Source organism: Ictalurus punctatus, chromosome 9 (assembly GCF_001660625.3).
Source record: "Ictalurus punctatus breed USDA103 chromosome 9, Coco_2.0, whole genome shotgun sequence".
Classification (NCBI taxonomy): Eukaryota; Metazoa; Chordata; class Actinopteri; order Siluriformes; family Ictaluridae; genus Ictalurus; species Ictalurus punctatus.
In genome coordinates, this window is record NC_030424.2 from 12038208 (window position 1) to 12053124 (window position 14917).

The 14917-nt window shown below is 38.4% G+C and overlaps 2 protein-coding genes across 2 annotated transcripts; one reads left to right on the forward strand and one right to left on the reverse strand.

Moving 5' to 3' along the window:
* Positions 1 to 4528, forward strand: yy1a (YY1 transcription factor a). Its single transcript, XM_017476996.3, has 5 exons — positions 1 to 618; positions 2249 to 2411; positions 2832 to 2892; positions 3207 to 3365; positions 3730 to 4528. The coding sequence occupies exons 1-5, from the start codon at positions 108 to 110 to the stop codon at positions 3910 to 3912; spliced, it is 1077 nt and encodes a 358-aa protein (XP_017332485.1). The 5' UTR covers positions 1 to 107; the 3' UTR covers positions 3913 to 4528.
* Positions 4529 to 6871: 2343 nt separating this feature from the next.
* tpp1 (tripeptidyl peptidase I) lies at positions 6872 to 14518 on the reverse strand. Its single transcript, XM_017476455.3, has 13 exons — positions 14411 to 14518; positions 14148 to 14219; positions 13889 to 14028; positions 13507 to 13657; positions 11900 to 12021; positions 11537 to 11715; positions 11147 to 11345; positions 10661 to 10849; positions 10467 to 10536; positions 9058 to 9178; positions 8386 to 8544; positions 7516 to 7641; positions 6872 to 7270 (listed from the first exon to the last, which is right to left on the reverse strand). Exons 1-13 carry the CDS (start codon positions 14413 to 14415, stop codon positions 7130 to 7132), a joined length of 1674 nt encoding a protein of 557 aa, XP_017331944.1. The 5' UTR covers positions 14416 to 14518; the 3' UTR covers positions 6872 to 7129.
* Positions 14519 to 14917: the final 399 nt, after the last annotated feature.

The window sequence follows — 14917 nt, forward strand, 5'->3', positions numbered from 1 at the left end:
TATTGTAAGGGAGGGGGTGTTAGTAGGAGGCGACGGAGAGACAGTGTGGAAGAGTGTAAAGATACTCGACTCTCACTTGGTTCCGTTTGGACTAAAAACAATCCAGAATGGCGTCTGGCGAGACATTGTACATAGAAACGGATGGTTCGGAGATGCCGGCGGAGATCGTGGAGCTGCATGAAATCGAGGTGGAGACCATCGAGACCACGGTGGTCGGGGAAGACGACGAAGACGACGACGACCATCATCAGTCTATGATCGCGCTGCAGCCGCTGGTCTCTGACGACCCGAATCACATCCACCACCAAGAGGTAATCTTAGTCCAGACCCGGGAGGAGGTGGTGGGATGCGACGACTCAGAACTTCACACAAACGACGGGTTTGAGGACCAAATTCTGATCCCAGTCCCTGTTCCAGCCGCGGAGGAAGAGTTTATCGAGCAGACTCTGGTGACTGTGTCTGGGAAAAACACGGGGCGCCTGAAGAAAGGAAGCGGCAAGAAAGTGGTTAAAAAAGGCTTTTTAGGCGCTACAGAGGCGAGCGGACGGAAATGGGAGCAGAAGCAAGTGCAGATAAAAACGCTGGAAGGGGAATTTTCTGTTACTATGTGGGCGTCGGGTAAGTTTTATGTTTTGAAAGTTGGCTAGTTGCATTGTTCTTGGTTTGAAAAGAGGGCCTCGTGTGGGCCCTGAGCTGTTCAACACACAGTAGGCGAGCGAGTTAAACATCTTGCCGTGAGGCGTTATTTACAGCCACAAATACAGACTTTAGGGTATAGTACCGGCTTGAAATGTTTTTGTTTTGATGGGAAGCCATGTTTTAAGTGTTGATGGGCGCCGCCATATTCGTCCAGACCATTATGGCCGCCCGAAAATGGCGTTTCTGTAGCCGGAGAAAGATGGCGGCGAACGGCGATAGGCGCCCTGCTGCAGGCTGGAAGAAGGCCTCAGTGGCGCACTTCAGCTCAACGGGTTCTCCTCACAGTTAACCTGTTTGTTTTTTTTGCTACCCGTAGTCACACAAATCCCGCCTCGCGCTACGTGACTGGCTCGTCGTGGAGTCAAGCGAGCTGTTTATTGGCCAGCGTGATTACAGCCTGATGCTGTAACCAGTCACAGAGAACGAAGCGGAATACGGGTGAAAGTGCCACAAAACCGCGGTCCTCCTGGAGAAGGGGAGTGACCTTAAAACCAATTGTCAAAAGACGATTTTGGTTATGTTTCTTCGTTTATTTACGATTGTACAGACACGTGCTAGATTACTTAATGTTTCATCATAATTAAAGTGGGAATTATTGCTGTTATGCGCCTACTATAGATAGCTAGTTATGAACGTCGTATACGTGAGAACATTCAGTCCTTTGCAAACGTATTATTATGATATATTTTTTCTGGGTTAGAACTAGGATTATGTCGAGTAATTAAGCTGCACTTAAATTCTTGATACCTGAAACCTTTTGAAAGCAGAAAGGCTTTTTTTCTTTCTTTCTATTATTTATTTATTTATTACTATTTTGTAATGTTTTACTACTACTAATTAGGACTAAAATATGGGTCCTCCCCTGGTAAATTTGCTAATCTGGAAGCTGTATTTGTCGTCGTTGCTGTTTGAGTATGAGTCTGTATGAAATCTACATTACCTGTACATAGGGCTGGGTGATATATTGATATAATAGCGATATCGTGATAAATGATTACGCAATACACTTTTCTGAGATATCGTTGGTATGGTGATGTATTTTTTTTATTTTATTTTATGTTTTTAGTAATTACAAATTAAATGATACTGAATGGATGCTGTTGATTTGGACAATTTAAAAAAATCTTTCTTTGTATGCATTAAATAAAAGTATCGTTAAAGTCAGTTAATTAAAAAAAAAAATTACTACTGTTTTGTGGACAGTTTGTCAGCTAAATTATATATCATGATGCACATTGTGTATTGTAGAAATGTCCTCAAGTATCATGATACAATCATTTTGTCATATCGCCCAGCCCTACGTGTACACACCTGTAAGTTTTTTAGCCGAGTTTCAGTCACCATTTTAATTGCAATAGTGATATGATGGTAGAGGCGACAGTGTCATGTTTAATCCATGTCTCCTCATAGCCTGATGAAACGGCACTCATGACCTGATCTCTGAATTTGTTTGGACTTTGGTCTCACTCAAAGCAGTGACGAGCAGTTTATAGTGCTTATACATGGTCTTTTGTTTGTTCCTTCTAATGCTGTCCTTTGGCTCTGGCAGATGACAAGAAGGACATTGATCATGAGACAGTAGTCGAGGAGCAGATCATCGGGGAGAACTCCCCTCCAGACTACTCTGAGTACATGACAGGAAAGAAGCTGCCACCTGGTGGAATCCCAGGCATCGACCTGTCCGACCCCAAACAACTGGCAGAGTTTGCTAGGTGATGATTTGAAGTCTATGCTGAAACACTTTCTGAAGTGGTATTTTGAGAAGTTTTGTAGTAGAATCATTAAAAGAAGTCCATATTTTGGTTTTAAAAAAAATACACAACAGGTATACAGATGAAAATACAGTGTAGTACATTTTGCGTTGGGTTTTTACAGTATAATGTTTGGACACTGAATGATTCAAAAGTGATTGCTATTCAACATTGGTTGAATTCTTAAATGTGATTGGTCAGAAGGTATCGATTTTCCGACCGTAGTGCTGGCTATAATTTGAATGGCAAGTTTATATTGATAATAAATATATTAGAGCATTGCAAAGTGTTTTATTCTGTGAATACCACAGGAATACAAGTTTTATTCCATAGTGTGTAGCTTAATACTTTAAACATTGTATATTATTTTTAATGTAACAGGATGAAACCACGAAAAATGAAGGAAGATGATTCCCCAAGAACAATAGCCTGCCCCCACAAAGTAAGGAACTTGTATGGCTGTCTTGTACAGAATTATACACAATTGGTTATTCCTCATCCTATTAACTCTTATGTATCAGTCACAATTACTTCAGTTGCTTTCTTTAGGGATATCCTTTATTTTTGTATATATGAGTATAAAGTAGCAGTTTTACACAAGATGTGATCTAAATAGTGTTTGTTTCAGTGAACAACATGCCATTTTCCATGTATGGGCATTTAACGTCATTTTTAGGCCATTGATTTGGAGTTTGATGGGTGTTTTTTTTCTTCTTCTTCTTTTCTTTTTATTCTTTTCTTTGCACTAATTTCCAGGGTTGCTCAAAAATGTTCAGAGACAACTCTGCAATGAGGAAGCATTTGCATACACACGGACCGCGTGTCCACGTGTGCGCCGAATGTGGAAAAGCGTTTGTCGAAAGTTCCAAACTCAAGCGACATCAGTTGGTTCATACTGGCGAAAAGCCTTTCCAGGTGAGTTTTTGGTTTGAGATGTATATACACAACGAATGTCATTGTATGAGAGTCATACAAAATCCATTTGTTTAAAGGCAATATAAACCATGAATTAATATAATGTATTTTTTTCAGGACACTTGTATTCCATAAATTGCCCTTCTTTCTCTAGTGCACCTAATTTTGACTATTGTAGCCTGTTCATCCGTTTACATAAATCTGGCGACTTACCAAAAAACCCCTATAAATAGTGCATTACGGGGACACGCCAGAAGTGGGATTGGGCATCACATCTTTAAGAAACTAAAAATAGTCCTCTTAAGAATGTAGCATTTTTGTTCGAATAGAAAACATCAAGAAAGTCTTTTGTTTTTCTTTTCAGTGCACATTTGAGGGCTGCGGAAAGCGTTTCTCGCTGGACTTTAACTTGCGCACGCATGTGCGTATTCACACTGGAGACAGACCCTACGTGTGCCCCTTTGACGGCTGCAATAAGAAATTTGCTCAGTCCACCAACCTAAAGTCTCACATTTTGACACATGCTAAAGCTAAGAACAACCAGTGAATGGACTAGCTAGAAAGACGTTTCAATAAGGACAGCTGCATTCAACGCTTTAAAAACACCCTTTGCGTGTTGTTTGTAGAAGATTTTTTTGTAAGAGAGAATATCTACTGATGTTGTATCAGAATGAGTATTTAACTGATGGACTGACACCCGAGTAGCCCTTAGGACACTTCTTATGGTACAAACTGGACTAAAACTTTCTTTACTACCAGAAGGTGTCTTCTTTTAAAGACGTGCGTTTCTGGACCTTCATCCACAGCCCGAGGTATTCTTTCTCCAGAGCCCAAAGAGTCTAATCTTTCTGTCTGTGTATGTTACCTGTCCACAAAGAGACATGACTGCTTTTTAGTTGTCTTCTAAGTGTGCATATTGTACACTTTTTAGACATTAGCTGTGTCTTGAAATGTTTTTTTCCCCCCTGAGATTTGATATATGTGAATGCTCTTCTTCAAAAAGAAGGAGATACTATTAAATTTTTTTTTTCCCAGTCATGAGGTATCCTCCAATGGTATCTCATTTTGTATAACTGTTCTGTAAAATATTTTGAAAATCATGTAGATAATAGAAATGTTAGATTTCTGTTTAACCTATTAAAGGAATTTTATTCAATTTAAAATTGTGCCACTGCATGCAGAACTACATTTCTTTACGTTGAACAAATTAGTGTGCATCCTCCATTATTGTTACTATGATGTATTAATTACTAAAATGTCAAATATTTTAGATGTTAAAACACATGTTTGTGTGTGTAAACATGCACATTTATATAGATGTCTAAACAGCCAATGTGACAGCAGCAGCGGAATGCAAAAAATACAGATACAGGTCAAGTGCTTCAGTTAATGTTCACGTCAAACGTCAGAATGAAGAAAAGGTGTGTTCTCTGTGATTTTGATTGTGGCATGGATGTTTGTACTAGAAGGACTGGTTTCAATATTTAAGAAACGGCTGTTCTGGGATTTTCACACACATTCTCTAGAGTTTACACATAATTGGGGGGGGGACAAAAATACTGAGTGAGCAACAGAAATGCCTTGTTGTTAAGAGAGGTCAGAGGAAAATAGCCAGATTGGTTTGAGCTGCCTTGAAGGATATAGTAACTCATATCACTATTTACAACCGTGGTGAGCAGAAAAGCATCTCAGCATGCACAAAACATTGAACCTTGAGGTGAATGGGCTACAACATCCTGTCGGCCAAGAACAGGAATCTGACAATATCATGGGCACAGCCTCACCCAAACTGGACAGTTAATAGAGTCTAGTTGATAGCTGTAGAGTTTGGGTGAGTTTGTCCCCATGATAGCCTCAGATTCTTGTCTTCTTCTGTTGTAGCTCATCCACCTCAAGGTTTGATGTATTGTGTGTTCTGAGATGCTCTTCTCCGCACCACAATTGTAAAGAGTGCTTGTTTGATTTACTATAGACTTCCTGCCAGCTCAAACCAGTCTAGCCATTCTCCTTTTATCTCTCACAGCAACGAGGTGTTTCAGCCTGCAGACCCTCTACTTGCAGGATTTTTTTGTTTGTTTTTCGCACTATTCTGAAATACCAGAGGTCACAATTTTTCATCCTGATGTTTGATGTAAACATTAACTTACGTCAACTTACATGATGTGAACATTAACTCTAGACCTGTATCTGCATGATACTTATGCACTGTGCTGCTGCCACATGATTTAACTGCATGAAGACCAATCTCAGATGATAACACAGATTATCTTTGAACAGATAATCTGTGTTATCATCTGAGATTGGTCTTCATGCAGTTAAAGAGGTGAGCAAACAGTCGGCTCTCATGTATGATGCCGGAGAACTGGGCAGGTGTGAAGACTTGAGTGCCTTTTACTTTTAGGGACAAATGGTTATGGCCAGACGACTGGGTTGGAGCACCTCTGAAACAGTAAGGCTTGTGGGGTGCTCCGGGACAGCAGGGCTAAGTACACAGTGGTTACACAGAGTTCCCTGCTTTAATGCACATCATTCTGATTATTGTAGCTTGATAATCAAATCTGGTGTGTTGTAGAAAAGAAAACAATTGCTTGACTGATGAAACAGTATTATCACAACGAAAGCCTAGTTTCTACTTACGTTATTAGAGACAGCAATTATGAATTAATTTTTTCATAATACCTACACCACAACCATGACTTGTATGGACTAGTATAATGCAAATAAAATAAAAAAATTATGGGGGAAAGTTCAGACCTGTATTACACCAAGATACAGTAGGCAGTTTGTTTTATGAGGAAAAGCTTCAAAATGATTTTATTTGACTTGCATCAATCGTTGTACACTGCTCATTTATAAAATGCCATTTTTATCATTAACAGTGCTGGCTAAATGAAACTATTACTTTCCCTGTATTACAGACCTGGCTCAACATATGTTCGTAAAACAACATTCATGACCTCAAAGTAAAAAAAACAACAACAAAAAACACAAATCTTGTGGTCTAGGGTGACCAAAAACAAAAAGGAGTAGTACACTACAATTACTAACACCATTCTATTTGCATTCCAACTGCATATCAGTGCTGGTTATACAACAGATTCTTGTCTTTACAACATAACAGTTTTTTTTTTTTAATAAACTGAGGGCTTAATTTTTTTAATTTTTTTTTTTTTTAGAGTGGACTAAAAGCCCCCCCCAAATACCAAGAACCCAGCTCTCAGTTTCACTACGTGAATTGTTTAGTGCAATCTTACTGAAAGTTGTATTACAGTAATCAAAGGGCCTGAGAGGTTTTAAGGCCACATTCAAAAAGATATATACATACCTCTAGTGCAGTATATTTATGGAAATGAATAACTGTAGAGAACAATGATTTGTGTGGCTTACTTATCTGTAAAGCAGATAAGTAAATGAAGTCTGTAAATACTAGTGCTTATTGTGTTTAAGCATTCGTCCTGGGTTTTTCACTGCCAGCACTACCTTAAAACAGACCACTGCAAGAGGGGGAAGGTGTGTGGTGTTTATTCATTTTAACAATCATAATTTAAAAAACAAACAAACAAAACAAAAACCACATGCACCCAAACACCTTTACTTGTTCAGATTCATTTGCTCATTAGTAAAAAAGGTCAATAAGATGTAGTTAGAACATTATGCGATTTAGAATCATACAGTGATAGTCTTGTTTATACAAAACTTGAGTATCTTTAAGGTCTTGCAAGGTAAAAGTGAAATTCTTCAAAACCCGTTTGTTTGCAGAGTCTTTAGTCCGCGATCAGAGCAGCAAGTAGAGCAGGGTAATTTGGGGTTCCCCATCCAGTCACTGGATCCCATGAGGAAGCAGCGCAGAAACCTTGCCCTTCTACCTTGTCATCCAGACAAGCCAAGTGACATCCCTCCGTTACCTGAGAACATAAGGAAATTGAATAAGAAAATTGTGAGCAAAACTATTAACTTGAACAGAACACCAAAATTCCATTCAGTTAATGATGCATGTGGCATAAATGAAACTACATGGGTCTGAAAAGAATCTCACTATAGTTCAGAGAAATCAGTAACAGATGTCAATCTAATCCATCTAAAAAGGAAGTGAAATGCTTCCAATAGACCAGTTAGATTTTTTTTAACCACAGTTTTAAGAGTCTCTTACATCAAAAAGACCAGTGCCTTTGAGTTTATACAGTCGTGGATTGAGGAAACCAAGAGAAGGAAGGCCTTTCAGGAAGCGCTGGTCATTAATGAGCGAGAGAATTCCTCCGACCACTGGAGTTGAGGCCTAGAACAAACAGCTTTAATTGTTACCCAATTCCTCTGGCTGTTTAATCTAGGTTATTCATACATCATAGGGAGAAAGGCACGAGGAATCACACACACACACACACACACACACACACACGTTAGAGCAGCAGATACAGATCAAGTGCTTCAGTTAATGTTCAACTCCAGACAGGCTGGTTTGACCATTTCAGAAACTGCTGATTTCCTGGGATTTTTATGCACACTTCTATGTAGAGTCTAAAACATCTAGTAAGCAGCAGTTCTCTGTAGAAACTGCCTTGTTGAGAGCAGTCAGAGACGAAGACTACGTTAATTCAAATGAGCATTCTTTAAATCCATCGGGAACAGAAAAGCATCTCAAAATGCTATGTTCAAAATCAAGGACTACGTTTACATGCACACAAATTTTAATTTAAGGTCTATAGTTGGTTGCAGCCATATTCCAAATATGATGTTTACATCTGTACAGGCATCGGAATATTCCTGTACACATCGCATTGTTGCATTTACGTGACTCCATACTATATCAATGTTGACAAATTCCGATTAACATCAGAATATTGACGTGCATGTAAACGTTGTGATCACATCCACCCACCACTCTGATATTTGATGTGAACATTATACAAAGCTCTTGCCCTCTATGGGCATGATTTTATACATTGCTGTGACTGGCTGATTGGACAATTGCATGAATATTCTCTCGCCTCCCACATTTAATAAGTTTATATTCTTTACTAACCGAGGTTCCTGAAACCCATGGGATGGGTACAAGGTTGGTAACGACCCAGTAATTGTCCGACAGTGCTGCCATGTCAGGATAGGCTCTTCCACTGCAGTTGAAGTAGGACTCTGGAGGAAGCTTCTGTGCGCCTTTCAAAAACGCCTTCACTGCACCAACCTTTAGATATAAAAAGATATATACATCAAATATAAAACACTTATATTCATACATATTCGCAATTAGCACATTGATGGAATGGACATTGTGTGTTTTTGTTAACTATGCAAAGCCTAATAACATCTTAGACCAGGGTGGGCAATCTTATCCGGAAAGGGCTGGTGTGGGTGCAGATTTTCATTCTAAGCAAGCAGAAGCCACACCTGAATCTATTGAAAGCCAAGATCAACTGATTAAACAGGTGGAATCAGGTGTGGCTCCTGCTTGGTTGGAATGAAAACCTGCACACACCAGCCCTTTCCGGATAAGACTGCCCATCCCTGTCATAGATCCTTGGTACTGATCAGTTGTACTGGTTTTGAAATCAGAACCATGGACCTATATTGATTTTAAAAATCAAGAACATACAGATAAATATTGTACATAATATAATGTATATAAAAATGTATTTCCATGTACTCCAACTTTGCTCAAATTAACTGAGGCAGTGTCAGGAAGCTTATGAATGTTTACCTGATAGTCTGGCATTGTGAACACATTACTGAAGCCACCCCCACTGATGTAATCAGTGACCTCATAGGTGATTTTAAAAGGATTCTTGAAGGACGTCCCACCCACTGTGGTCACATATGGACTGCAAATATGGAATAAGAAAAGATGTCCTCTGTTCAGCGTTTCTATTTAAAATTATTAAAATACACAAAACACAACTATACAACAGCTCAAATATTCCACAGCACAGACTTTACTTAAAACAAGGACTGTAAAATGTGCATGTTTACTTTTGTGCTGCTAGTTAGACTTTCCCCATCACACACTAATCCAGTCACTGTGTTGCTGTTAACCATATGTTCCACAAATGCCTTACCTGTACAAGTACTGTATTTATTGCACAATGTCTATTATCTTGAACTGGTTGTAATTGCACAGCTTATAAGATGTAAGACAGTAATATGTTATTTAATTACACTCTACCTTTTCACTACATGTCTGGTGATCATCTTGTACTACACTGTCACTTCTATAATATATTTCACCAAGGCCAAGGTGAGAAGGCCATTTCATTCTACTGAATACATGTATATGGCTGAAATGACAAAGCTTTCGACTCTCCAGCAACTTCGTTAAAAGAACAACGTATTATATAATTAAATTTGTGCCAACGTAACTTGTCAAGAAACAAACAAAAATATATATACAATGAGAGAAGAAAAAAAAAGGAGGAGGATGATGTTCCATCCCGCTCCTAAGAGCTCATCTTGGAAAAAAAAAAAAATTGTCGTATGAGACTACCTAAACCTCAAATACCAATCACAAACTAATATACTGATTGAGCAAATTCCACTACAAAAGTACAAACACTATAACTATACAGACAACTGTATCCACAACACTCTGCAAAATTCATGGCACTATAATCTTTACTTCCTGGTCAGAAATGAGTGAATCATTAAGCCCCACCCACACAAGAGGTTTGTGCCAGAATGGCAAACAAACTTGCAGAACAAACAAACTCTGGCAGTGTTACATTTTTTCCACTGAGGTCCATGGTTTCAGTTTCAGAGTGTTATTCTTCTTTCATTGTAAATTTGTGTTTGTTTCTTGAACATATATGCCTCCCCCCTTGTCAAGAAGGTTTAAAAAAATAAATAAAATAAAATTACATACATACACATGTATATAAATAAAAATAATGGACACCTTCCAGCCAACCAGAAATGAGTATATATTAAGGCCATGATATTAAGACCTCTTAGCTCACTGCTGCAGAAGAATAAAAAGCTAAATGTTTGTCTTGTGAAGGGCCTCTGCATTTTCATAAACACTTTCAACTAAATGATCCAACTAAACAGATATCTACCAAGCCATCCATGAAGTATAATATAAAAATGTAAAATAAGTAAAAGTCAAATGACACGCACCTGGAAGCGGGAAAGCTCGGCCTGAACACGTTTTCTTTGGTCAAGTGCCGACAGCCAGCTCCACTGTCTCCTATACCAAAATAACATTGATGGAATGATAAGTGTTGATAAGAACCATACTGATTTGCTAAACCTGTCTTCTCTATTTTAGTCAACACTTATTTATTAACACAGCAATCCATCATCTTGATCACCAGATGCAAAGAGCATAGAGATTCCACGAAGCCCAGCTTTCATGAATTCGTTGTTGATGCGATTCATATAGACAGTGGACAGACTGTCCTCGTCATCCCCGTAGCTGATCGTGTGCACCCAAGGTACGTCAGACATGTTGCTAAGGAGCAGCATCCACTGAAGGAATGGCTCCTGGGTCTCATGTCGACCTGCAACAAAACAAATAGAATGTAATACATGTTTTGTTGATTTAGAACATCAGTTGGACTGCAAAGTTATTTATTTAACATAGGACACAAAAACAGTAGCACATTTTTAGTCACCGAGTTATATACAGAAAGCTTGATGTATTCAGGTAGCTCAAAATAACAACTTCATGAACGCGTTCATGTACTCGAGTATTTCAAATAAATACATTATAAAGATTACATTTCTTTTTTAATTAACTTCGGAGTGCACTCAAAGCAGACCAAAAGCATGTCATTACATAACCCATCTTTCTTTACCTGGGTTGGTGAAGACCCACGTGGAGATGTTGGCTCCAGTGCTCATGATGTATTCCACATCTAAACTCGCTTCCAGGCCTGCTTTTCCTCCTCCCTGCTTACCCACCACTCGCTCAACTTCAGTCAGGTGTTTGAAACCTCTCGCAAATAAACTCATGAACTCAGCCAGGTCTGCTGGGTGATAATACTGCTCCAAGAACTATGAAGGTTATTAAAAAAAAAAAAAAAAAAAAAAAACGTAATAAATGCAATCCATGTGAAATTTAATTAATTGGGCCCTATACATTAAAGATTGTGGAACACGCACACAAATTTCTAAGCAAACCATGATTTCTCCTTAGCGGTCAAAGTAGACTCAAAGAGAATGGAGAGCAGGTTTGATTGGCATACCTGCACCACTGCTTGGCTGTTGTTAGCACCATTGCCAATATCGGCTGCAGTCAGGTTGTAGCGAGCTCTTAATGTTGTAGGAGTCACACCCAAATGAAAAGCCTTTCCAGATCGCCTAGGTCCTGCCCAGGCCTTACTGATTTCTTTACCACTCAAAGGAAAACGTAGCACACCACCCACTGGAAGAAGAGTGAAAATCAACTTTAGGGATAATATCATCAATAACTGGTGGTATCAATTAATTTATTAACAATGTTTATTAAAAATTATACTGATGTTAGACCTGCTTTATGAATCTCAAGCCAATATTTTACTCAAGTCTGTAGTCAGCAGCCAACCAAAAAAGCACAAATGTTCACTCACCAAAGTCCAGATGCTCAGACACATCTTCATGAACCGAGTACTGAGAGGATGACCTCATTACAGTCTGAGCACCTCTCTTGTAGCGGTGAAATTCAGTTCCAGGAAGCAATGTTTCTGCCACCCTGAGAGAGAGAGAGAGAGAGAGAGAGAGAGAGAGAGAGAGAGAGAGAGAGAGAGAGAGAGAGAGAGAGAGAGAGAGAGAGAGACATTTAAATAAACTATAGCATTTTCCAATAACCATAACCAATTTCCATATCCCAAAGCACTTTATCCCTTTTATACTACAGTAATTTGCCAATGCTAACTTTATTTTTCCTTCCTTTAAGAAGGAAACACCATACATCTTTGTCATTTTTTCATTATATTTAATGTTGTGGGATGTGTGCAAAAAAAAAAAAAAAAAAAAAAAAAAAACCCTTAGCATGTTTAACCTGTTTATTATTAGTCTGTTTATGTGCCACACCTGCCAAACAAATCCCCATGCAAGGTCTTACTAAAGAAGGAAAAAAAATTTTAATTACAAATTAATATGAAACTTATTTCCCTCGCAGACAGAATGGCTTTCAAAGCTGTGATAAAAGCCTTAGGATGAGAGACTTATGGGGTTTAAGCCAACTTTTCTTATGAAGAAGTTTAATCCAACTTTTGAACAGCGGAGCAATACAGCAAATATGGTTACATTTGCCCTTAGGTCTGCAACCAAATTATTTTCATAATCGATTATTTGGCTGATTATTTTTTCCCGATTAACCGGATGGGGAAGGCAAACTTTCAGTACCCTTTTTTTGTTTATTTAAAATAAAATCCACAAACTGAGTGTGACAAAGTTCAGACTAAAATTTTACATAACTGTTTGTCCAATTATATAAGACTGAAAAGGACCCAATACACAGCAGAATATATATTATTCATTCAGGACTGTAGTTTAGTTCTGTGCCTTTAATGAATCCATAAAAACTTATTTTTTATATACACACACATACATACACACACACACACACACACACACACACACACACGTATTTATTCATTATTTTTTATGGATGCACGAAAAGCACAGAATTAAACTACAGTCCTAAATTATTATTATTATTATTATTATTATTATTATTATTATTAATAATAATAATAATAATAATAATAATAATAATAATAATTCACTGCACCTTGTGGTTTCTGTTACTCATCGTCTTTAGGAATATTGCTTTACTTCTGATCATAGTGTTTTAATTAGACATTACAGATCTTACTAGATTAGGGTTAATTTTAACTATTCTTATAATACAGAGACTAATATGTTTGAACTAAAACAGTAAGCCTTTTCCCCCCCACTCACCTTTCATAGACATGTCCCAGCCAACCAAAATGATTTAAATAAATAAATAAATAAATAAATAAATAAATAAATACTCAATCATTAACCATTTTATTCTAAAGGCTGATGTGGTTTTGAGAGAGAGAGTACCTGAGGTTCAGACTTCTTTAAAAATAAATAAATAAAAATAAATAAATAAATAAATAAATAAATAAATCATTTGTACAGTTGCTGTGTGTGCATTTGTGGTTCATGACTAAAGTGCCTACAAACGTTCAATGATAAAGCTTACTGAGCAGTCATAGTGCACTGCAAGAAGTCTTGAGTTTGCACCGTATGGCAGTTTTGGATCCCATGACCCTGCAGCCACGACCACACGGCTTTCTCAGTCAGCTGAGACGGCCTGACCAGAGACGCCACTTCCTCCAAGGTCAAGAACTTTCCTATGCAGGACAAAGCAGGAAAGGGTGCAAGAGACGTAGTGAGGTTTACACTGACAGCATTTAGCAGACGCTTTTATCCAGAGCAACTTACATTTCTCTCATTTATATGACAGATTTGAGCACATGACCTTCTGATCAGAAGGCCAGCGCCTTAAACACTGAGCTAGCGCTGCCCTAAATCATTTTTAAGGTTTAAAGTTTAAGACTTGGATGGACGATGGGTCTCAGTACCATACTGCTGTGAATCCGGGTCTGATACAAGCTGCAGCAGCTTCTGAAGTCTGTCCACATTCTGCTGCTTGAGGGCAAAAGTGAGCTCCACTTCCTCCTGAGGAGCCACTCGGCCTGCATGGATCCAATCTTCTGGCACACTAATACAAAACACTCACTTACAATCATAGAAATCAACCCAAATGCATTCACAAATATTCTGAATAAAGATGAGGAGGATGTGAATTTGATGGAGAATACATTATAAAATATAGCTTACAATACAACTTGGTCGCGCTCTAGATGCTCCCCATTGACAAGCCACACACACAGCAAGAGGAACACCAGCACCCTGTAACGGGGGGGTTAAAGGAAATATTTCCAGAAAGTTCATTTTTAAACATTTAATGTCCACTGTTTCTAACTGAAAATCGTTCTGTGTGAATGTAACTGCTATTCAAACCAGTTCCAACAGCTACAGAATCTCTGTAAAGAGTAAACATAAACACATACACGAGATGGTATTTATATAACAAAACTTACCGCATTGTCCTTGCATAAACAAACACTACAAACTGCAAACACAAGCGCAACTAAAACTCGCTTTATGTATGATTCTAGCAGCACTTGGCCACAACACAAATCTATTTCTGTCAAAATAAAAGTCCTCTGTGACAAGTCCTACAACGAAATGTCAGATTTGACCAATAATAATAATAATTATTATTATTATAACAACAACAACAACAATAATAATAATAATAATAAATCCATCTTCTATGCCGCTTATCCTACAGGTTAGTGGGGAAACTGGAGCTTATCCCAGGAAGCATTGGGCACAAAGCAAGATACATCCTGGACGGGGTGCCAATCCATTGCAGGGCATACTCACATACACATTCACACACCCATTCATACACTTATGGACACTTTGGACATGCCAATCAGTCTACCATGCATGTATTTAGACTGGGGGAGGAAACCGGAGTACCCGGAGGAAACCCAAACAGCACAGAGAGAACATGCAAACTCCACACACACATAGGGCAC

Excerpts from the sequence above, each read along its gene's own strand:
- yy1a (XM_017476996.3), top strand. The coding sequence starts at position 108 with ATGGCGTCTGGCGAGACATTGTACATAGAAACGGATGGTTCGGAGATG. Across the intron at positions 2,412-2,831 it reads CAACTGGCAGAGTTTGCTAG|GATGAAACCACGAAAAATGA; the intron begins GTGATGATTTGA and ends TTAATGTAACAG. Across the intron at positions 3,366-3,729 it reads CTGGCGAAAAGCCTTTCCAG|TGCACATTTGAGGGCTGCGG; the intron begins GTGAGTTTTTGG and ends TTTTCTTTTCAG.
- tpp1 (XM_017476455.3), bottom strand. Across the intron at positions 10,537-10,660 it reads CTCTATGCTCTTTGCATCTG|GAGACAGTGGAGCTGGCTGT; the intron begins GTGATCAAGATG and ends ATTTTGGTATAG. Across the intron at positions 7,642-8,385 it reads CATGGGTTTCAGGAACCTCG|GCCTCAACTCCAGTGGTCGG; the intron begins GTTAGTAAAGAA and ends TGTTTGTTCTAG.